The sequence below is a fragment of the Oncorhynchus clarkii genome, unplaced genomic scaffold (assembly GCF_045791955.1).
Source record: "Oncorhynchus clarkii lewisi isolate Uvic-CL-2024 unplaced genomic scaffold, UVic_Ocla_1.0 unplaced_contig_518_pilon_pilon, whole genome shotgun sequence".
Classification (NCBI taxonomy): Eukaryota; Metazoa; Chordata; class Actinopteri; order Salmoniformes; family Salmonidae; genus Oncorhynchus; species Oncorhynchus clarkii.
In genome coordinates, this window is record NW_027258228.1 from 37205 (window position 1) to 62208 (window position 25004).

The window sequence follows — 25004 nt, forward strand, 5'->3', positions numbered from 1 at the left end:
CTACTTTTCACCAGGGCCCATAGGGCTCTGGTCAAAAGTAGTACACTATGTAGGGAATAGGGTGCCATTTGGGATGGATGCACATCCAGTCAATGACCTCCCGGCCCTGCTGGATGGCTGGCTGGATCGATGGGGAAGCAACAGAGGCTGTTAAGTTAGAGTCTGAGGGGGAGATATTGACCAACACCATTCATCAGGAGGTGTTTTTTAGAGGTGAGAGGATGGAGAGGGAGTGGTTCGGTCAGGGAAGGTATATTGATGGGAGGAAGGATAGAGTGAAAGAAGGATGAGAGGATAGAGGTCTGGTGAAGATGTTCTCCTGGCTATCAGGATATTTATTGTTTCATAATACTCCATCTCTTTCTCTCCCTCCTTCTCCCCTCTGCCTGCCGACCTCACCACTCATAATCTGCCTCCCTTACTTTTCTTTCTTACTTTCCTGTGACTCCTCCCAGCTCCACGCCCTTCTTTATTTTCCTCCTGACTCTTTAAAAAATGTTTTACCCTCCTCTCACTCGTCTCTCTCTTCGCTCGCTCTCTCTCTCTCTCGCTCGCTCTCTCTCTCTCTCTCGCTCGTCTCTCTTCGCTCGTCTCTCTATACCGTCTCGCTCGCTCTCTCTCGCTCTCTCTCTCTCTCGCTCGCTCTCTCTCTCCCGTCTCGCTCGCTCTCTCTCTCTCACTCACTCTCTCTCTCTTCCGTCTCGTTCTCTCTCTCTCTCTCTCTCTCTCTCTCAATTCAATGGAAAGTTTAGGGACTGTTTAAATACTAAATAGTAACCCCCCCCTCTCTCTCACTACTTCCCTCCTCGACACAGAGGTCAGACAGGCTTTGCCATCGCCATCAACCTCATGTATGGCATGGCATCCCTGTCCAGTACCTTCGCCCTGCTCCTGGTCACAGAGCGTTCACTCAAGTCCAAGCACGTACAGCAGGTCAGCGGCGTCTACCTCTCCAACTTCTGGTTCTCTGCACTGCTCTGGGACCTGGTCAACTTCTTCCTGCCCTGCATGCTCATGCTGGTCAGTATACCATCTGGATTTACTTAAAGGCCCAATGCAGCTGTTTCTTTTATTTTAATATCAAATCATTTCTGGGTAACAATTAAGTACCTGACTGTGATTGTTTTCAATGAAAATGGTCAAAAAGAAACAAAATAAGTTTCTTAGCAAGAGCAATTTCTGATGCAAGAATTTTGCTAGGACTGTCTGTTAATGGTGTGGGTGGGGAGGGTAAAACTGAAAACTAGCTGCTATCCAAACAGTGTTTCACTCCCTCCCAACAGGTGGTGTTCCGGGCGTTTGGGGTCAAGGCCTTCGTAGCAGACAACCACCTGGTTGATGTGTTATTACTCCTGCTGCTATATGGCTGGGCCGTCATCCCCCTCATGTACCTGCTCAGCTTCCTGTTCTCCACCGCTGCCACCGCCTACACCCGCCTCACCATCTTCAACATCATCAGCGGCACCGCCACCTTCCTCACCGTCACCATCATGACCATCCCAGGTGAGAGCCAGCGCCAGGATACTAGCATTTCACACCATCGTGCCGACCCAAACCGAACTCGTGCCGACCCAAACCAAACTGATATTTTCAGGATGGTCCAGCAACTGTGGGGATGCGTATCCAGCACAACGTGGCCCAGTTTGGTTCTGAGGTGTGAAAAGCCCAGGTGTACTGGAACACTGGACCTGTTGGCAGCTCTGACTACACTTCTAACTACATGGGGAATCATTAAGATTTGGCGATTTAGAGCCTGTTTCTCTGCTAGGAAAAAGAACGACCCCCTACTGCACACTGGTGCACTTATTTGCTTCAGAACTGGGGATTAGGCAGGCAAAATATGCTGTGGAAATACATTTGATGAATTTCCCTTACCATGATTCTCTCATCTCATTTCCCCTCCTCCTCCTGTTTTCTCTTCTCTCCTCCTCCTTTCCCTCCTCTCCTTCTCCTGTTTCCCCTTCTCTCCTCTCCTTCCCATCCCCTCCTCCTCCTGTTTTCTCTTCTCTCCTCTCCTCCTTTCCCTCTTCTCCTCCTCCTGTTTCCCCTTCTCTCCTCCACTTCCCATCCCCTCCTCCTCCTGTTTTCTCTTCTCTCCTCTCCTCCTTTCCCTCCTCTCCTCCTCCTGTTTCCCCTTCTCTCCTCTCCTTCCCATCCCCTCCTCCTCCTGTTTTCTCTTCTCTCCTCCTCCTTTCCCTCCTCTCCTTCTCCTGTTTCCCCTTCTCTCCTCTCCTTCCCATCCTCTCCTCCTCCTGTTTCCCCTTCTCTCCTCCTCCTCCTGTTTCCCCTCCTCTCCCTCCCAGAGCTATATCTACAGGACCTATCTCGTAACCTGGACAAGGTGTTCCTGCTCTTCCCTAACTACTGCCTGGGCATGTCCTTCAGCCAGTTCTACCAGAACTACCAGTTCATCACCTTCTGCACCCCCAACCCCGTGACCATGGCCTTCTGCCGTGCCTTCAGTGAGTAGTGTACGGTGTTCTCCTACAGCAGGGAGACAGCAGCCGTAGCTGTATCACAGTGTCCATAGTTCAGTAGGAATACCTATTGTATTCGTAGCTTCTTTGGGAGGGGGGTGGGGACCAAAAATGTAGAGGATTATTTTATGGGACAATATACAAATGTTATTGAGAAAGATAATTTGAAAAAGAAAATGTTATTGCGTTAATAAATATATGTTGGTTCTCTTAATTTTGATAGAGATACAAATATAATGAGTAAAAGGTTGTTTGTTGATATATTTTTTTTAACAGATTTTAAGGTTGATGTTAGATTTAGGGTGGGGTCGCCAGAATAAAAAAATAATAAAATGGATATCCTGAAATGCTGGGGGAAAATAAAGGGGTCTCTGCTGAAAAAGTTTCAATGCCACTGTGTTACATGATATGTAATGGTAGTAATATTGTGATGATGATCACAATAATGTTGATGAGAATGATTCTGACTATGACGATGGTAAAGAGGATAATGAAGAGCCTGTCATGCTATTTTCTAGTTAACCTTTCGTAGCACTGACTGGTCTTGTTGCTCCTCCCTCTTCCAGACATCACGTACCAGGAGAACTACTTCTCCATGTCGGAGCCGGGGGTGGGGCGTTTCCTGGTGGCCCTGTCCCTGCAAGGTGTAGTCTTCATCACCCTCCTCTTCATCATCGAGATGCAGTGTGTCAAAACCCTCCGCCGCTTCCTCACCCACCTCGCCAGCAGACGTAAACAGGTTAGAAGGGGAGGGGCCAGAGAGTTGACTATAGGGTGCTACCTCATGCCCCGGGTGGGCGGTGTTTTCAGAAAATGTGCCTACCTGATGCCCTGAGCGAGATTAAACTAATGCCCCATTTGTTTATATAGGGCTGTAGTCAAGAGCAAATTATACTCCTCTTTTAAGAATTTCAGATTTCTGAAAAACTGGTAAAATGTTGGTGTGGTTGGGTACATGTCAAAATTCAGCATTACTGTGCCCTGCTGTAATTTCTTACAGCTGTATTATGCCAATAGTATAAAAAGACCTCATCGATAATGACAGTCAGTATGTCTCCTAGTTGCCTCTGATGGGGGATGCGGCCCTACTGCCGGAGGACAGGGACGTAGCGGAGGAGAGGAAGAGGGTTCTGGAGTGTCAGCCCATAGTAGAATCTATGGTGGGGAGCCCACTCATTCTGCAGGACCTCAGCAAGGTACAGCAATCTGTCTGTTAGTCTGGTCTCCCTCCCAGAGGCATCCAATAGTGGTGAGGGCCTCCCTCCCTCCCTCCCTCCCTTTCTCTAGGCACACAGCAGTGATCTCCCCCCCCTCCCTCCCTCCCTCTAGGCACACAGCAGTGATCTCCCTCCCTCTAGGCACACAGCAGTGATCTCCCTCCCTCCCTCCCTCCCTCCCTCCCTCCCTCCCTCCCTCCCTCCCTCCCTCCCTCCCTCCCTCCAGTTCTACAGCAGTGATCTCCCTCCCTCCCTCCAGTTCTACAGCAGTGATCTCCCTCCCTCCCTCCCTCCCTCCCTCCCTCCCTCCCTCCCTCCCTCCCTCCCTCCCTCCCTCCCTCCAGTTCTACAGCAGTGATCTCCCTCCCTCCCTCCCTCCAGTTCTACAGCAGTGATCTCCCTCCCTCCCTCCAGTTCTACAGCAGTGATCTCCCTCCCTCCCTCCCTCCCTCCCTCCCTCCCTCCCTCCCTCCCTCCCTCCCTCCCTCCCTCCCTCCCTCCCTCCCTCCCTCCCTCCCTCCCTCCCTCCAGTTCTACAGCAGTGATCTCCCTCCCTCCCTCCCTCCCTCCCTCCCTCCCTCCCTCCCTCCCTCCCTCCCTCCCTCCCTCCCTCCCTCCCTCCCTCCCTCCCTCCCTCCCTCCACAGCAGTGACCTCCCTCCCTCCCTCCCTCCCTCTACAGCAGTGACCTCCCTCCCTCCCTCTACAGCAGTGATCTCCCTCCCTCCAGTTCTACAGCAGTGATCTCCCTCCCCCCTCCAGGTATACAGCAGTGATCTCCCTCCCCCTCCAGGTATACAGCAGTGATCTCCCTCCCTCCCTCCCTCCCTCCAGTTCTACAGCAGTGATCTCCCTCCCCCTCCAGGTATACAGCAGTGGAGAAACAGTACTGGCGGTAGACAGACTCTCTCTAGCAGTGGGGAAAGGAGAGTGTTTTGGCCTGCTGGGTTTCAATGGAGCAGGGAAGACCACCACCTTCAAGATGCTCACCGGGGACGAGACTGTCACCTCTGGCGATGCCTACATTGACGGCTACAGCATTCTGAGGGATGTCAAGAAGGTTGGAGAGAGAGAGGAAAACATTTTCACAGTTTTTTTTTTTAAATATAACTTTTTTTTAATGTCACATACACAGGATAGGTGCAGTGAAATGTGTTGTTTGACAGGGTTATCCATAGTAGTACGGCATCCCTGGAGCAAATTAAGGTTAACTACCTTGCTCAAGGGCACATCGGCAGATTTTTCACCTTGTCGGCTCGGGTATACTCAAACCTCTAAGCTACCTGCTGCCCTTACTTAAAAGTTAATTAGGGCACACCGTAGCAAAGTATTTTGCAACAGAAAACAAAAACTAGCATTTCTTATTGAATGCGTACAGATAGGACCTTCTTAATTAGGGACTGTTTTCTTATGCTTTGTGCCTCCTGAACACCAACCAGTTCTAATATACTATGAAACAAAATCACCTTGCATGACACCACCCTCTCTCCCGTGTGTCGTAGGTACAGCAGCGGATTGGCTATTGCCCGCAGTTCGACGCTGTCCTGGATCACATGACAGGAAGAGAAACGCTGAGCATGTATGCTAGGCTCCGGGGGATACCAGAGAAATACGTGTCAGGCTGCGTGGAGAACGTGCTACGGTCCTTACTACTGGAGCCCCATGCTGACAAACTGTGCCGCAGCTACAGGTAAGCAGTGAGGGGGGAGGGGCTGTGTGTTTGTGTTGGTTTGGGGGTGGGGAACAGTGTGTGTGTGTTGGTTTGAGGGTGGGGGACAGTGTGTGGGTGTTTTGGTGTGGGAATGGGGGACAGTGTGTGTAGTGTGTTGGTTTGGGAATGGGGGACAGTGTGTGGGTGTGTTGGTTTGGGGGTGGGGGACAGTGTGTGGGTGTGTTGGTTTGGGGGTGGGGGACAGTGTGTTGGTGTGTTGGTTTGGGGGTGTTGGACAGTGTGTGGGTGTGTTGGTTTGGGGGTGGGGGACAGTGTGTGGGTGTGTTGGTTTGGGGGTGGGGGACAGTGTGTGGGTGTGTTGGTTTGGGGGTGGGGGACAGTGTGTGGGTGTGTTGGTTTGGGGGTGGGGGACAGTGTGTGGGTGTGTTGGTTTGGGGGTGGGGGACAGTGTGTGGGTGTGTTGGTTTGGGGGTGGGGGACAGTGTGTGGGTGTGTTGGTTTGGGGGTGGGGGACAGTGTGTGGGTGTGTTGGTTTGGGAGTGGGGGACAGTGTGTGTTGGTTTGGGAGTGGGGGACAGTGTGTGTTGGTTTGGGAGTGGGGGACAGTGTGTGTTGGTTTGGGAGTGGGGGACAGTGTGTGTGTGTGTTAGTTTGGGAGTGGGGGACAGTGTGTGTGTGTGTTGGTTTGGGAGTGGGGGACAGTGTGTGTTGGGGTGGGGGTCACAGAGCTCTTTTCTTGCTATTTTTGTTGTGCTCCTTCTGTCTAGAGACATATCTTGTCCTATAGTGCATACTACTCCTTCTCTCTCTAGAGACATATCTTGTCCTATAGTGTACACTACTCCTTCTCTCTCTAGAGACATATTTTGTCCTATAGTGTACACTACTCCTTCTCTCTCTAGAGACATATCTTGTCCTATAGTGTACACTACTCCTTCTCTCTCTAGAGACATATTTTGTCCTATAGTGTACACTACTCCTTCTCTCTCTAGAGACATATTTTGTCCTATAGTGTACACTACTCCTTCTCTCTCTAGAGACACATTTTGTCCTATAGTGTACACTACTCCTTCTCTCTCTAGAGACATATTTTGTCCTATAGTGTACACTACTCCTTCTCTCTCTAGAGACATATCTTGTCCTATAGTGTACACTACTTCTTCTCTCTCTAGAGACATACAGTGGGGCAAAAAAGTATTTAGTCAGCCGCAAATTGTGCAAGTTCTGCCACTTAAAAAGATGAGAGAGGCCTGTAATTTTCATCATAGGTACACTTCAACTATGACAGACAAAATTAGAAAGAATTCTCACAGAGAATCACATTGTAGGATTTTTTATGAATTGATTTGCAAATTATGGTGGAAAATAAGTATTTGGTCACCTACAAACAAGCAAGATTTCTGGCTCTCACAGACCTGTAACTTCTTCTTTAAAAGGCTCCTCTGTCCTCCACTCGTTACCTGTATTAATGGCACTTGTTTGAACTTGTTATCAGTATAAAAGACACCTGTCCACAACCTCACAGTCACACTCCAAACTCCACTATGGCCAAGACCAAAGAGCTGTCAAAGGACACCAGAAACAAAATTGTAGACCTGCATCAGGCTGGGAAGACTGAATCTGCAAAAGGTAAGCAGCTTGGTTTGAAGAAATCAACTCCCACGATCTGGGGCTCCACGCAAGATCTCACCCCGTGGGATCAAAATGATCACAAGAACGGTGAGCAAAAATCCCAGAACTACACGGGGGGACCTAGTGAATGTCCTGCAGAGAGCTAGGACCAAAGTAACAAAGCCTACCATCAGTAACACACTACGCCGCCAGGGACTCAAATCCTGCAGTGCCAGACGTGTCCCCCTGCTTAAGCCAGTACATGTCCAGGCCCGTCTGAAGTTTGCTAGAGAGCATTTGGATGATCCAGAAGAAGATTGGCAGAATGTCATATGGTCAGATGAAACCAAAATATAACTTTTTGGTAAAAACTCAACTCGTCGTGTTTGGAGGACAAAGAATGCCGAGTTGCATCCAACCATACCTACTGTGAAGCATGGGGGTGGAAACATCATGCTTTGGGGCTGTTTTTCTGCAAAGGGTCCAGGACGACTCATCCGTGTAAAGGAAAGAATGAATGGGGCCATGTATCGTGAGACTTTGAGTGAAAACCTCCTTCCATCAGCAAGGGCATTGAAGATGAAACGTGGCTGGGTCTTTCAGCATGACAATGATCCCAAACACACCACCCGGGCAATGAAGGAGTGGCTTCGTAAGAAGCATTTCAAGGTCCTGGAGTGGCCTAGCCAGTCTCCAGATCTCAACCCCATAGAAAATCTTTGGAGGGAGTTGAAAGTCCGTGTTTCCCAGCAACAGCCCCAAAACATCACTGCTCTAGAGGAGATCTGCATGGAGGAATGGGCCAAAATACCAGCAACAGTGTGTGAACAATGTGATTTTCTGGATTTTTTTTTTCTTCTCATTTTGTCTGTCATACAGTGCCTTGCGAAAGTATTCGGCCCCCTTGAACTTTGCGACCTTTTGCCACATTTCAGGCTTCAAACATAAAGATATAAAACTGTATTTTTTTGTGAAGAATCAACAACAAGTGGGACACAATCATGAAGTGGAACGACATTTATTGGCTATTTCAAACTTTTTTAACAAATCAAAAACTGAAAAATTGGGCGTGCAAAATTATTCAGCCCCTTTACTTTCAGTGCAGCAAACTCTCTCCAGAAGTTCAGTGAGGATCTCTGAATGATCCAATGTTGACCTAAATGACTAATGATGATAAATACAATCCACCTGTGTGTAATCAAGTCTCCGTATAAATGCACCTGCACTGTGATAGTCTCAGAGGTCCGTTAAAAGCGCAGAGAGCATCATGAAGAACAAGGAACACACCAGGCAGGTCCGAGATACTGTTGTGAAGAAGTTTAAAGCCGGATTTGGATACAAAAAGATTTCCCAAGCTTTAAACATCCCAAGGAGCACTGTGCAAGCGATAATATTGAAATGGAAGGAGTATCAGACCACTGCAAATCTACCAAGACCTGGCCGTCCCTCTAAACTTTCAGCTCATACAAGGAGAAGACTGATCAGAGATGCAGCCAAGAGGCCCATGATCACTCTGGATGAACTGCAGAGATCTACAGCTGAGGTGGGAGACTCTGTCCATAGGACAACAATCAGTTGTATATTGCACAAATCTGGCCTTTATGGAAGAGTGGCAAGAAGAAAGCCATTTCTTAAAGATATCCATAAAAAGTGTCGTTTAAAGTTTGCCACAAGCCACCTGGGAGACACACCAAACATGTGGAAGAAGGTGCTCTGGTCAGATGAAACCAAAATTGAACTTTTTGGCAACAATGCAAAACGTTATGTTTGGCGTAAAAGCAACACAGCTCATCACCATGAACACACCATCCCCACTGTCAAACATGGTGGTGGCAGCATCATGGTTGGGCCTGCTTTTCTTCAGCAGGGACAGGGAAGATGGTTAAAATTGATGGGAAGATGGATGGAGCCAAATACAGGACCATTCTGGAAGAAAACCTGATGGAGTCTGCAAAAGACCTGAGACTGGGACGGAGATTTGTCTTCCAACAAGACAATGATCCAAAACATAAAGCAAAATCTACAATGGAATGGTTCAAAAATAAACATATCCAGGTGTTAGAATGGCCAAGTCAAAGTCCAGACCTGAATCCAATCGAGAATCTGTGGAAAGAACTGAAAACTGCTGTTCACAAATGCTCTCCATCCAACCTCACTGAGCTCGAGCTGTTTTGCAAGGAGGAATGGGAAAAAATGTCAGTCTCTCGATGTGCAAAACTGATAGAGACATACCCCAAGCGACTTACAGCTGTAATCGCAGCAAAAGGTGGCGCTACAAAGTATTAACTTAAGGGGGCTGAATAATTTTGCACGCCCAATTTTTCAGTTTTTGATTTGTTAAAAAGGTTTGAAATATCCAATAAATGTCGTTCCACTTCATGATTGTGTCCCACTTGTTGATTCTTCACAAAAAAATACAGTTTTATATCTTTATGTTTGAAGCCTGAAATGTGGCAAAAGGTCGCAAAGTTCAAGGGGGCCGAATACTTTCTCAAGGCACTGTAGTTGAAGTGTACCTATGATGAAAATTACAGGCCTCATCTTTTTAAGTGGGAGAACTTGCACAATTGGTGGCTGACTAAATACTTTTTTGCCCCACTGTATCTTGTCCTATAGTGCATACTACTCCTTCTCTCTCTAGAGACATATCTTGTCCTATAGTGTACAGTACTCCTTCTCTCTCTAGAGACATAGCTCATGAATGTCAAGATATTACTGAGTACAAACACACTGCCTTTCCTCCTTCCTTCCTCCCTCTTGCCCCCCAATCCCTTCTCCCTCAAATCCCTTCGTAACCCCCCCCTTTCACTCTCTCTCCCTCCAGTGGGGGCAATAAGAGGAAGCTGAGTGCGGCTGTGGCTCTGATTGGTGGACCCCCGGTCATCTTCCTGGACGAGCCGTCCACTGGCATGGACCCGGTTGCTAGGCGACTGCTGTGGGACGCTGTGACGCGCACCCGGGAGTCTGGAAAGGCCATCATCATCACCTCTCACAGGTGAGCATAGCACACACACACACACACACACCATCCTCTTTATCGCCATCATCATCATCATCTTCCACCTTCCAGTACAGTCATTACTGTGTCACAGGAAGGAACAGAGTGACTCAGAGAATAAAATAGATGTTGTCGTGCTTGGTTTACCTTTCTCCCTCTCCTCTTTTGTTCCTCTCTTCTTCCCCTTCTCTCTCTCTGCTGTAGTATGGAGGAATGCGAGGCCCTGTGTACCCGGCTGGCTGTGATGGTGAACGGTCAGTTTAAGTGTCTGGGCAGTCCCCAGCACCTGAAGAGTAAGTTTGGCAGCGGCTACACACTACTGGCTAAAGTACGAGTGGACAAGGAGGTGGAGGATAGCGACCTGCAACTCTTTAAGGACTTCATCGAGAGCACCTTCCCAGGTCAGAGAGACACACACACTCTGAGTCAGACTCATGAACATACACGGGTGCACACACACAAACAAACTTATACAGGCGCATGTAGTGTACACACACACGTAGACATGCACAAACACTCACGCGTACGTATGCACACAGACACACGTGCACGCACCCCACCCCCTGAGGCTGGTTCAAAGATAATCCAAGATGTATGACTGTCAATGGTTTAGGGCAGTGGTTCCTAAACTTTTTATATTCCCATACCGCTTAAACAGTCAACCTCCAGCTCTAGCACCAGGGTCAGCACACTCTCAAATGTTGTTTTTTGCCATCATTGTAATAAGCCTGCCACACACACACCATACGATACATTTACTAAACATAAGAATGAGTGAGTTTTTGTCACAACCCGGCTCGTGGGAAGTGACAAAGAGCTGTTGTAGGACCAGGGCACAAATAGTAATAATCAATAATTTTGCTCTTTATTTATCCATCTTACATATAAAACTTATTTGTTCATCAAAAATTGTGAATAACTCACCACAGGTTAATGAGAAGGGTGTGCTTGAAAGGATGCACATAACTCTGCAATGTTTGGTTGTATTGGAGAGAGTCTCAGTCTTAAATAATTTTCCGTAGACTGTCTGTGCCTGTATTTAGTTTTCATTCTAGTGAGGGCCGAGAAGCCACTCTCACATGGATACGTGGTTGCAAAGGGCATCAGTGTTTTAACAGCACGATTTGCCAAGGCAAGAAACTCTGAGCGCAGCCCTATCCAGAAATCTGGCAGTGGCTTCTGTTTAAATGACATTTTCACAGAACCGCTTGTTTGAATTTCAATGAGGCTCTCTTGTTCAGATATCTGTAAGTGGACTGGAGGAAGGGCATTAAAGGGATAACGAATCCAGGTTGTGTCATCCGTTTCAGGAAAGTATCTGCGTAATTGCGCACACAGCTCACTCAGGTGCTTCGCTATATCACATTTGACATTGTCCGTAAGCTTGAGTTCATTTGCAAACAAAAAATCATACATTAATGGAAAGACCTGTGTGTTGTCCTTGTTAATGCAGACAGAGAAGAGCTCCAACTTCTTAATCAGAGCCTCAATTTTGTCCCGCACCTTGAATATAGTTGCGTAGATTCCCTGTAATCCTAGATTCAGATCATTCAGGTGAGAAAAGACATCACCCAGATAGGCCAGTCGTGTGAGAAACTCTTCATCATGCAAGCGGTCAGACAAGTGAAAATTATGGTCAGTAAAGAAAACTTTAAGCTCGTCTCTCTATTAAAAAAGTGTCAATACTTTGCCCCTTGATAACCAGCGCACTTCTGTATGTTGTAAAAGCGTTACATGGTCGCTGCCCATATCTTTGCATAATGCAGAAAATACAAGAGAGTTCAGGGGACTTGCTTTTCGAAGTTAACCATTTTCACTGTAGTGTCCAAAACGTCTTTCAAGCTGTCAGGCATTCCCTTGGCAGCAAGAGCCTCTCGGTGGATGCTGCAATGTACCCAAGTGGCGTCGGGAGCAACTGCTTGCACACGCATTACCACTCCACTATGTCTCCCTGTCATGGCTTTTGCTCCATCAGTACAGATACCAACACATCTTAACCACCAAAGTCCATTAGATGTCACAAAGCTGTCCTGTACTTTAAACACATCTCCTGTTGTCCTGGTCTTCAGAAGAGGATGTCTTCCTGATGCATCGTGAAACAGTGTTGTTTGATGAAGATATTGTCTGTTTTTTTTGGCCTTTTCCCCCGGCATTGTCCCAGCCATATCCGCGGCAGCAGGAAGAATTAAGTCCTCTACAATAGTCTGGGGCTTGCCTGTCCAGCCACTCGGTAGCTCACCATATAAGACGCTTCTAGCCCCTTCTTATTAATGGTATCAGTTGCTTTCATACATGTACTACTACGCAAAAGTCGTCTATTCTAGCTCAAAAAAAACCCTGTGGCTTATTTTTCACATTTCGTCATGTTTCGTTTCTAAATGTCTGCGTAAGAGGGTTTCCCGCGAGAGAGTAACGGTTCATGTGATTGGATGTTAATTATTTGACTAGGCTGCCTGTATTTGACATTGTGTTTTTGTTTCGATAAGCACTAGATGGTTTAATTTTATTTTTGGAAGTGAAACGAGGCTACACCTACCCCAGTTTGGGAATACCTGGTTTAGGGGGTTGGTCTAACATGACATCACTTCCTTCTCTCCACAGGAAGTCTACTAACAGATGAACACCAGGGCATGGTACACTACCACTTAACTGACAAGACTCTTACCTGGGCACAGGTAACAATCTCTCTTTCTCTTTCTCAGCCGGTCCCTATTCACTCCCTAACCCTTCTCCTTGGCCTTAACCTGTCAGCCAACCTGTCTTCTAGACTGTAATAGCACTATCTAGTGGAGACCTAACCTGTCTTCTAGACTGTAATAGCACTATCTAGTGGAGACCTAACCTGTCTTCTAGACTGTAATAGCACTATCTAGTGGAGACCTAACCTGTCTTCTAGACTGTAATAGCACTATCTAGTGGAGACCTAACCTGTCTTTTAGACTGTAATAGCACTATCTAGTGGAGACCTAACCTGTCTTCTAGACTGTAATAGCACTATCTAGTGGAGACCTAACCTGTCTTCTAGACTGTAATAGCACTATCTAGTGGAGACCTAACCTGTCTTCTAGACTGTAATAGCACTATCTAGTGGAGACCTAACCTGTCTTCTAGACTGTAAGAGCACTATCTAGTGGAGACCTAACCTGTCTTCTAGACTGTAATAGCACTATCTAGTGGAGACCTAACCTGTCTTCTAGACTGTAATAGCACTATCTAGTGGAGACCTAACCTGTCTTTTAGACTGTAATAGCACTATCTAGTGGAGACCTAACCTGTCTTTTAGACTGTAATAGCACTATCTAGTGGAGACCTAACCTGTCTTCTAGACTGTAATAGCACTATCTAGTGGAGACCTAACCTGTCTTCTAGACTGTAATAGCACTATCTAGTGGAGACCTAACCTGTCTTCTAGACTGTAATAGCACTATCTAGTGGAGACCTAACCTGTCTTCTAGACTGTAATAGCACTATCTAGTGGAGACCTAACCTGTCTTCTAGACTGTAATAGCACTATCTAGTGGAGACCTAACCTGTCTTTTAGACTGTAATAGCACTATCTAGTGGAGACCTAACCTGTCTTTTAGACTGTAATAGCACTATCTAGTGGAGACCTAACCTGTCTTCTAGACTGTAATAGCACTATCTAGTGGAGACCTAACCTGTCTTTTAGACTGTAATAGCACTATCTAGTGGAGACCTAACCTGTCTTCTAGACTGTAATAGCACTATCTAGTGGAGACCTAACCTGTCTTCTAGACTGTAATAGCACTATCTAGTGGAGACCTAACCTGTCTTTTAGACTGTAATAGCACTATCTAGTGGAGACCTAACCTGTCTTCTAGACTGTAATAGCACTATCTAGTGGAGACCTAACCTGTCTTCTAGACTGTAATAGCACTATCTAGTGGAGACCTAACCTGTCTTCTAGACTGTAATAGCACTATCTAGTGGAGACCTAACCTGTCTTCTAGACTGTAATAGCACTATCTAGTGGAGACCTAACCTGTCTTCTAGACTGTAATAGCACTATCTAGTGGAGACCTAACCTGTCTTTTAGACTGTAATAGCACTATCTAGTGGAGACCTAACCTGTCTTTTAGACTGTAATAGCACTATCTAGTGGAGACCTAACCTGTCTTTTAGACTGTAATAGCACTATCTAGTGGAGACCTAACCTGTCTTCTAGACTGTAAGAGCACTATCTAGTGGAGACCTAACCTGTCTTTTAGACTGTAAGAGCACTATCTAGTGGAGACCTAACCTGTCTTCTAGACTGTAATAGCACTATCTAGTGGAGACCTAACCTGTCTTTTAGACTGTAATAGCACTATCTAGTGGAGACCTAACCTGTCTTTTAGACTGTAATAGCACTATCTAGTGGAGACCTAACCTGTCTTTTAGACTGTAATAGCACTATCTAGTGGAGACCTAACCTGTCTTCTAGACTGTAATAGCACTATCTAGTGGAGACCTAACCTGTCTTCTAGACTGTAATAGCACTATCTAGTGGAGACCTAACCTGTCTTCTAGACTGTAATAGCACTATCTAGTGGAGACCTAACCTGTCTTCTAGACTGTAATAGCACTATCTAGTGGAGACCTAACCTGTCTTCTAGACTGTAATAGCACTATCTAGTGGAGACCTAACCTGTCTTCTAGACTGTAATAGCACTATCTAGTGGAGACCTAACCTGTCTTCTAGACTGTAATAGCACTATCTAGTGGAGACCTAACCTGTCTTCTAGACTGTAATAGCACTATCTAGTGGAGACCTAACCTGTCTTTTAGACTGTAATAGCACTATCTAGTGGAGACCTAACCTGTCTTTTAGACTGTAATAGCACTATCTAGTGGAGACCTAACCTGTCTTCTAGACTGTAATAGCACTATCTAGTGGAGACCTAACCTGTCTTCTAGACTGTAATAGCACTATCTAGTGGAGACCTAACCTGTCTTCTAGACTGTAATAGCACTATCTAGTGGAGACCTAACCTGTCTTCTAGACTGTAATAGCACTATCTAGTGGAGACCTAACCTGTCTTCTAGACTGTAATAGCACTATCTAGTGGAGACCTAACCTGTCTTCTAGACTGTAATAGCACTATCTAGTGGAGACCTAACCTGTCTTCTAGACTGTAATAGCACTATCTAGTGGAGACCTAACCTGTCTTCTAGACTGTAATAGCACTATCTAGTGGAGACCTAACCTGTCTTTTAGACTGTAATAGCACTATCTAGTGGAGACCTAACCTGTCTTTTAGACTGTAATAGCACTATCTAGTGGAGACCTAACCTGTCTTTTAGACTGTAATAGCACTATCTAGTGGAGACCTAACCTGTCTTTTAGACTGTAATAGCACTATCTAGTGGAGACCTAACCTGTCTTCTAGACTGTAATAGCACTATCTAGTGGAGACCTAACCTGTCTTTTAGACTGTAATAGCACTATCTAGTGGAGACCTAACCTGTCTTCTAGACTGTAATAGCACTATCTAGTGGAGACCTAACCTGTCTTCTAGACTGTAATAGCACTATCTAGTGGAGACCTAACCTGTCTTCTAGACTGTAATAGCACTATCTAGTGGAGACCTAACCTGTCTTCTAGACTGTAATAGCACTATCTAGTGGAGACCTAACCTGTCTTCTAGACTGTAATAGCACTATCTAGTGGAGACCTAACCTGTCTTCTAGACTGTAATAGCACTATCTAGTGGAGACCTAACCTGTCTTCTAGACTGTAATAGCACTATCTAGTGGAGACCTAACCTGTCTTCTAGACTGTAATAGCACTATCTAGTGGAGACCTAACCTGTCTTCTAGACTGTAATAGCACTATCTAGTGGAGACCTAACCTGTCTTCTAGACTGTAATAGCACTATCTAGTGGAGACCTAACCTGTCTTCTAGACTGTAATAGCACTATCTAGTGGAGACCTAACCTGTCTTCTAGACTGTAATAGCACTATCTAGTGGAGACCTAACCTGTCTTCTAGACTGTAATAGCACTATCTAGTGGAGACCTAACCTGTCTTCTAGACTGTAATAGCACTATCTAGTGGAGACCTAACCTGTCTTCTAGACTGTAATAGCACTATCTAGTGGAGACCTAACCTGTCTTCTAGACTGTAATAGCACTATCTAGTGGAGACCTAACCTGTCTTCTAGACTGTAATAGCACTATCTAGTGGAGACCTAACCTGTCTTCTAGACTGTAATAGCACTATCTAGTGGAGACCTAACCTGTCTTCTAGACTGTAATAGCACTATCTAGTGGAGACCTAACCTGTCTTTTAGACTGTAATAGCACTATCTAGTGGAGACCTAACCTGTCTTCTAGACTGTAATAGCACTATCTAGTGGAGACCTAACCTGTCTTTTAGACTGTAATAGCACTATCTAGTGGAGACCTAACCTGTCTTCTAGACTGTAATAGCACTATCTAGTGGAGACCTAACCTGTCTTTTAGACTGTAATAGCACTATCTAGTGGAGACCTAACCTGTCTTTTAGACTGTAATAGCACTATCTAGTGGAGACCTAACCTGTCTTCTAGACTGTAATAGCACTATCTAGTGGAGACCTAACCTGTCTTCTAGACTGTAATAGCACTATCTAGTGGAGACCTAACCTGTCTTCTAGACTGTAATAGCACTATCTAGTGGAGACCTAACCTGTCTTCTAGACTGTAATAGCACTATCTAGTGGAGACCTAACCTGTCTTCTAGACTGTAATAGCACTATCTAGTGGAGACCTAACCTGTCTTTTAGACTGTAATAGCACTATCTAGTGGAGACCTAACCTGTCTTTTAGACTGTAATAGCACTATCTAGTGGAGACCTAACCTGTCTTTTAGACTGTAATAGCACTATCTAGTGGAGACCTAACCTGTCTTCTAGACTGTAATAGCACTATCTAGTGGAGACCTAACCTGTCTTCTAGACTGTAATAGCACTATCTAGTGGAGACCTAACCTGTCTTCTAGACTGTAATAGCACTATCTAGTGGAGACCTAACCTGTCTTCTAGACTGTAATAGCACTATCTAGTGGAGACCTAACCTGTCTTCTAGACTGTAATAGCACTATCTAGTGGAGACCTAACCTGTCTTCTAGACTGTAATAGCACTATCTAGTGGAGACCTAACCTGTCTTCTAGACTGTAATAGCACTATCTAGTGGAGACCTAACCTGTCTTCTAGACTGTAATAGCACTATCTAGTGGAGACCTAACCTGTCTTCTAGACTGTAATAGCACTATCTAGTGGAGACCTAACCTGTCTTCTAGACTGTAATAGCACTATCTAGTGGAGACCTAACCTGTCTTTTAGACTGTAATAGCACTATCTAGTGGAGACCTAACCTGTCTTTTAGACTGTAATAGCACTATCTAGTGGAGACCTAACCTGTCTTTTAGACTGTAATAGCACTATCTAGTGGAGACCTAACCTGTCTTTTAGACTGTAATAGCACTATCTAGTGGAGACCTAACCTGTCTTTTAGACTGTAATAGCACTATCTAGTGGAGACCTAACCTGTCTTCTAGACTGTAATAGCACTATCTAGTGGAGACCTAACCTGTCTTCTAGACTGTAATAGCACTATCTAGTGGAGACCTAACCTGTCTTCTAGACTGTAATAGCACTATCTAGTGGAGACCTAACCTGTCTTCTAGACTGTAATAGCACTATCTAGTGGAGACCTAACCTGTCTTTTAGACTGTAATAGCACTATCTAGTGGAGACCTAACCTGTCTTTTAGACTGTAATAGCACTATCTAGTGGAGACCTAACCTGTCTTTTAGACTGTAATAGCACTATCTAGTGGAGACCTAACCTGTCTTCTAGACTGTAATAGCACTATCTAGTGGAGACCTAACCTGTCTTCTAGACTGTAATAGCACTATCTAGTGGAGACCTAACCTGTCTTCTAGACTGTAATAGCACTATCTAGTGGAGACCTAACCTGTCTTCTAGACTGTAATAGCACTATCTAGTGGAGACCTAACCTGTCTTCTAGACTGTAATAGCACTATCTAGTGGAGACCTAACCTGTCTTCTAGACTGTAATAGCACTATCTAGTGGAGACCTAACCTGTCTTCTAGACTGTAATAGCACTATCTAGTGGAGACCTAACCTGTCTTCTAGACTGTAATAGCACTATCTAGTGGAGACCTAACCTGTCTTCTAGACTGTAATAGCACTATCTAGTGGAGACCTAACCTGTCTTCTAGACTGTAATAGCACTATCTAGTGGAGACCTAACCTGTCTTCTAGACTGTAATAGCACTATCTAGTGGAGACCTAACCTGTCTTCTAGACTGTAATAGCACTATCTAGTGGAGACCTAACCTGTCTTCTAGACTGTAATAGCACTATCTAGTGGAGACCTAACCTGTCTTCTAGACTGTAATAGCACTATCTAGTGGAGACCTAACCTGTCTTCTAGACTGTAATAGCACTATCTAGTGGAGACCTAACCTGTCTTCTAGACTGTAATAGCACTATCTAGTGGAGACCTAACCTGTCTTTCTAGACTGTAATAGCACTATCTAGTGGAGACCTAACCTGTCTTTTAGACTGTAATAGCACTATCTAGTGGAGACCTAACCTGTCTTTTAGACTGTAATAGCACTATCTAGTGGAGACCTAACCTGTCTTCTAGACTGTAATAGCACTATCTAGTGGAGACCTAACCTGTCTTCTAGACTGTAATAGCACTATCTAGTGGAGACCTAACCTGTCTTCTAGACTGTAATAGCACTATCTAGTGGAGACCTAACCTGTCTTCTAGACTGTAATAGCACTATCTAGTGGAGACCTAACCTGTCTTCTAGACTGTAATAGCACTATCTAGTGGAGACCTAACCTGTCTTCTAGACTGTAATAGCACTATCTAGTGGAGACCTAACCTGTCTTCTAGACTGTAATAGCACTATCTAGTGGAGACCTAACCTGTCTTCTAGACTGTAATAGCACTATCTAGTGGAGACCTAACCTGTCTTCTAGACTGTAATAGCACTATCTAGTGGAGACCTAACCTGTCTTCTAGACTGTAATAGCACTATCTAGTGGAGACCTAACCTGTCTTCTAGACTGTAATAGCACTATCTAGTGGAGACCTAACCTGTCTTCTAGACTGTAATAGCACTATCTAGTGGAGACCTAACCTGTCTTCTAGACTGTAATAGCACTATCTAGTGGAGACCTAACCTGTCTTCTAGACTGTAATAGCACTATCTAGTGGAGACCTAACCTGTCTTCTAGACTGTAATAGCACTATCTAGTGGAGACCTAACCTGTCTTCTAGACTGTAATAGCACTATCTAGTGGAGACCTAACCTGTCTTCTAGACTGTAATAGCACTATCTAGTGGAGACCTAACCTGTCTTCTAGACTGTAATAGCACTATCTAGTGGAGACCTAACCTGTCTTTTAGACTGTAATAGCACTATCTAGTGGAGACCTAACCTGTCTTCTAGACTGTAATAGCACTATCTAGTGGAGACCTAACCTGTCTTCTAGACTGTAATAGCACTATCTAGTGGAGACCTAACCTGTCTTCTAGACTGTAATAGCACTATCTAGTGGAGACCTAACCTGTCTTCTAGACTGTAATAGCACTATCTAGTGGAGACCTAACCTGTCTTCTAGACTGTAATAGCACTATCTAGTGGAGACCTAACCTGTCTTCTAGACTGTAATAGCACTATCTAGTGGAGACCTAACCTGTCTTAGCACTATCTAGTAGACTGTAATAGCACTATCTAGTGGAGACCTAACCTGTCTTCTAGACTGTAATAGCACTATCTAGTGGAGACCTAACCTGTCTTCTAGACTGTAATAGCACTATCTAGTGGAGACCTAACCTGTCTTCTAGACTGTAATAGCACTATCTAGTGGAGACCTAACCTGTCTTTTAGACTGTAATAGCACTATCTAGTGGAGACCTAACCTGTCTTCTAGACTGTAATAGCACTATCTAGTGGAGACCTAACCTGTCTTCTAGACTGTAATAGCACTATCTAGTGGAGACCTAACCTGTCTTCTAGACTGTAATAGCACTATCTAGTGGAGACCTAACCTGTCTTCTAGACTGTAATAGCACTATCTAGTGGAGACCTAACCTGTCTTTTAGACTGTAATAGCACTATCTAGTGGAGACCTAACCTGTCTTCTAGACTGTAATAGCACTATCTAGTGGAGACCTAACCTGTCTTCTAGACTGTAATAGCACTATCTAGTGGAGACCTAACCTGTCTTCTAGACTGTAATAGCACTATCTAGTGGAGACCTAACCTGTCAGCCAACCTGTCTTTTAGACTGTAATAGCACCATCTAGTGGAGAAAGAGTGTAATGACGTATTTGCCTTTGATTTGTATCCGACTACTCCACACAATTGACGTTGTCAGATACAGCTTTTGATTTCAGGCTAAGCACTGACTCACCCTCTGATTTCCCTCTTTATATCCCCTCTCTTCACCCCCCCCCCCCCCATCCTCCCCAAGGTGTTTGGCACCCTGGAGGCAGCCAAAGAGAAGTACAACATCGACGACTACGCTGTGAGCCAGATCTCCTTGGAACAGGTGTTCCTCAGCTTCGCCCAGTTCCAGCACTGCAGCAGGAAATAGATACAGCGAGGAGGAAGAAGAGGGGGAGCTCCATCTCTCTGTTTCTCTCTCTTTCTGTCTGTCCATCCGTCGTGTGTATTTCTCCACTCTGTGTGGCTGACCTGTGTACATGGGCTCGACTATGTGACGCGCCACTGAGCTATGATCAGGTCTTGATCTACATACACACAGACAGACACTGTGCAGTGATGGAGCAGAGTTTGAATCCCTGGACACCCGGTCTTCAACGTGGCCGTGTTACCCCAGCTCCCTCTAACCCCGCTGGGCTTGGACCGCCAACCAGACTGGACCTGTTGATCCAAGCCTGGGTCTTAACCATCAACCACTCATTTCTCTTCTGTTCAATCAGTTTGTGTGTTGGACATTTAGGTCAGTACAGAGGCAAGGTTAGGGTTAGGGAGTTCTGTTTAGGGGGGGGTGTCTGCTATACGACCAAGTAAGGAATCTTAAATGTTACCCCTTTTTTGTCTTTGACATTTAAGACCATGTATACAACTGGATACCACTGGATATGATGGTCTACTCTGTATAATACAACTCAGCCTTGTGAATGTGTGACAGGCAGGGTTGTGAATGTGTGACAGGCAGGGTTGTGAACTTGTATGCAGCTTTCTTTATGAATGATTTTTGTCTCCTCATATGATTCTTACTGTGATCCTAAACAATTGTGCACAGTGGGTATTGTTCATCACTGATATGATTGAAATATACAATGAAGCACTTCAAGTGATGGAATTGTAAAACAAATCAACACATTTTTTTCTTTATTAGGGTAAATGCCATGCTAATGCCATGCCAGGGTAAATGCTATGCTCTAACACTTGCTCATCATTTTTGGTCGGAACAACAACCTCTCTGCACTGCATTGCATGGCACACCAACAGTGTGCTAGGTATTGAGATGCCCTCAGACCATCATCGAAATTCCTAATTGCAAGATTCAGAAAGAAAAAAGGTCTTGAAGGATTTGGGCATGTTGGACTGTGTGGTTTCTATCCTTAGCATTGTGTCCACTGACTGAAGCACAACTTCCCTTTCTACGGGCTACAGTAAGTTTGATGCAGTGTCATAGTTACAGAATCACTATATCAACCTGCTGAGGTACAGATATGTTATTGGACTTTAAGGGATAAGTCAATGACCTTGTGAAATCACTGAACTATCCCTTTAAGTGAGGTGTTTTTTGGTTAGTTTACCCACACTAATTTAACTGCAGCCTAAGCATTTCATGTTAACTTTATTTGTTTGTGTGCTGTCCCTTTACTGCTGTCAAGTATACTACTACAGTACTACAATGTTATTCCTGAAGGCTGAAACAAAATGATGTTTTTGCTTATCAATGTGTAGATGCATTACAGCTATGGACCAATGCACTGTTACGTCCTCTTAATATAGAGTTTAGAGTACTTTACTATAGAGTAACACACCGTCCAGTCAACAAATCAGTCACTTTCTTCCCGTCCATTGGCTGTTTTGTTTTCTCATTTGAAAACCCTTTATTAATGTATTTGAATGAAGAGGTTGAATGAGAATGTGAGGTTTAAAGACAATAGCTTCCACAAGAATGAAAGTATTTCTGTCCAGACAGAGAATTCCTGCGTCTTGTCCCAGCATTCCATTTATACATTTTTTTTTTGCTTTGTGGAAAATGTTTAGGCCAAGTCTAATATTTAGTCCAATTGTGTCTAGACATGTTAACTCTCCTATGTTCTCCCAATGCTACACTGGTTGATGTGGTTATGTATCTAAACTATCAACAGTAGTCATGGGAGCATAGTGTAAACGTCTTAAAGGGGTAGCTGACTTTTTTTGTTGATGTTTTCAGTTTAAAAAAGTAAACTGTCCTTTTTTAAAAGAATGTTTCTCAAAATGGTTAACTTATCAATGCAACTGACTGTAAAACAGCCTCACATAAGGACCATGAAGGATCAACTCTGCCCCCCCACCTCCCCTCATAGCTCACTCAATCTAGCAAGTTGACTTTTTTATTTTTATTTTTTAAAAGCACTTTTGAAGTAAACCTCCGCAACAATGTCTGTTTCTGGGATGGTTGAACTGATAGGCAAGTGGTTACAGACTTATGTTTGGAAGACAAAAAATATGGCTTATTGATTATACAGGGCTCTGTCCTGACAACTTCTGTTTTTGTTACGTTTCTACATATTATAGATGCTAGTTCATCTATATGGACATGTCTTACAGCAACTAAAAGAGAACTTGAAAACATTGTGATGATGATGATGATGATGCATATGATTAGGATGAAATACAATGTATCATATTTAAAAAGGGACTCTTCATCATTGTACTCGTATGTACTGTATCATGGAACTAACCTTGTCTACTGTATAATTACTGCTATTATTTTTTAAATTAAATTTGCTTTATGCAAATTGGAACAAAAACAAGTATTCATTTTCTTTAGAAACACCACACTCCCATTATACATAATCAATGATGAGGTATTCACCACACTCCCATTATACATAATCAATGATGAGGTATTTACCACACTCCCATTATACATAATCAATGATGAGGTATTCACCACACTCCCATTATACATAATCAATGATGAGGTATTCACCACACTCCCATTATACATATCAATGATGAGGTATTTACCACACTCCCATTATACATAATCAATGATGAGGTATTTACCACACTCCCATTATACATAATCAATGATGAGGTATTCACCACACTCCCATTATACATAATCAATGATGAGGTATTCACCACACTCCCATTATACATAATCAATGATGAGGTATTCACCACACTCCCATTATACATAATCAATGATGAGGTATTCACCACACTCCCATTATACATAATCAATGATGAGGTATTTCTAATTAGAAGCCAGCTGTTCTACAAATATATAAAACTGGACCAGCTGGACTCAGCCAGTAGTACACGGTGGCCATATACTGTTAACACCTGTATGCTTTGTTTGTGAATCAGAGCATGACCTGTGTGTATCCCATCAGTAGTTACAACCCAGGTTTTCTCTGGTGTTTTCAGAGGGGAAGGCACAGAAACCCTCAGTAGTTACAACCCAGGTTTTCTCTGGTGATTTCAGAGGGGAAGGAACAGAAACCCTCAGTAGTTACAACCCAGGTTTTCTCTGGTGTTTTCAGAGGGGAAGGCACAGAAACCCTCAGTAGTTACAACCCAGGTTTTCTCTGGTGATTTCAGAGGGGATGGACAAAAATCTTGCAGGACCAGTTATTTGACCTCCTTATTCCCTGCTGTATTGCCAGATTTGCATATATGTCATACAACCTGGAACCTATGGGCTGGTTTCCCAGTCTAGGACTATGCTACATCTGTCTGGGAAACCTTTATTGGGCTTGGGTTATTCTTTCACTCCCCTGAATGGAAAAGTAGGGGTTGGTCAAAGACATTCATATTACCATTACTCTAAAGCCAAATATGTGTTTGGGATGGACTCTACCTTTCTTAAAAACTACAAAGAGTCACTCATTGGCCCCATTACTAAGGTCACCAACACATCTATTGGTCTCTGTGTGTTTCCAAGGGTATGGAAGTCGGCCATAATAACGGCCATCTTTAAATCAGGCGACCCTGCTGACGTGAGTAACTACAGGCCCATTAGTATACTACCTGTGGTGTCAAAGGTTGTTGAAAAGTGTGTAGCAGAACAACTGATTGCCCACCTCAACAACAGCCCCTTCACATTACACTCCATGCAGTTTGGCTTCAAAGCGAAACACTCCACAGAAACGGCCAACTGCTTTCTTCTGGAAATTGTGAAGTCCAAGATGGACAAAGGGGGTGCTGTTGGGGCTGTGTTTCTGGACCTAAGGAAGCCTTTTGATACTGTTAACCATGAGATTCTCATCACAAAATTGTCCAAGTTCAACTTTTCCCCTGATGCCTTGAGATGGATGAAATCATACCTTGAAGGCAGAACTCAGTGTGTCAGAGTGAGCAATGAGCTGTCGCCCACTCGTAGCTATGATGTGGGCGTGCCCCAAGGGTCAATACTGGGGCCCCTCCTGTTCAGCCTGTACATTAATGCCTTCTGTCTGTACTGGGTCTGAAGTTCAAATGTATGCAGATGATACAGTGATATATGTGCATGCAAAGAGCAAACAACAAGCTGCACAAGAACTCACTACTGTAATGGTCCAGGTTACAAAGTGGCTCAGTGACTCGTGTTTGCATCTCAATGTGAAAAAAACTGTTTGCATGTTCTTCACAAAGAGGGCAACAGATGCTACTGAGCCAGATGTCTATGTGTCAGGGAAGAAGCTCCAGGTGGTATCTGATTTTAAGTACCTTGGCATCATACTTGATTCCAACCTCTCTTTTAAAAAGCATGTGAAAAAGGTAATTAAAATAACCAAATTCAACCTAGCTAATTTCCGATTTA

The 25004-nt window shown here is 44.5% G+C and overlaps 1 protein-coding gene across 1 annotated transcript in view; it reads left to right on the forward strand.

Moving 5' to 3' along the window:
- LOC139396212 (phospholipid-transporting ATPase ABCA3-like) overlaps positions 1 to 21395 on the forward strand; it is a gene marked incomplete at its 5' end in the record, with an annotated part of 57482 nt that extends 36087 nt beyond the window's left edge. Inside the window, 11 exons of the mRNA XM_071143348.1 lie at positions 816 to 1020; positions 1284 to 1503; positions 2304 to 2462; positions 3044 to 3216; positions 3539 to 3673; positions 4559 to 4753; positions 5196 to 5383; positions 9801 to 9971; positions 10179 to 10375; positions 12576 to 12649; positions 20478 to 21395. Of these exons, the coding sequence (XP_070999449.1) occupies positions 816 to 1020; positions 1284 to 1503; positions 2304 to 2462; positions 3044 to 3216; positions 3539 to 3673; positions 4559 to 4753; positions 5196 to 5383; positions 9801 to 9971; positions 10179 to 10375; positions 12576 to 12649; positions 20478 to 20600 (1840 nt within the window). The remainder of the gene's footprint in view (positions 1 to 815; positions 1021 to 1283; positions 1504 to 2303; positions 2463 to 3043; positions 3217 to 3538; positions 3674 to 4558; positions 4754 to 5195; positions 5384 to 9800; positions 9972 to 10178; positions 10376 to 12575; positions 12650 to 20477) is intronic.
- Positions 21396 to 25004: the final 3609 nt, after the last annotated feature.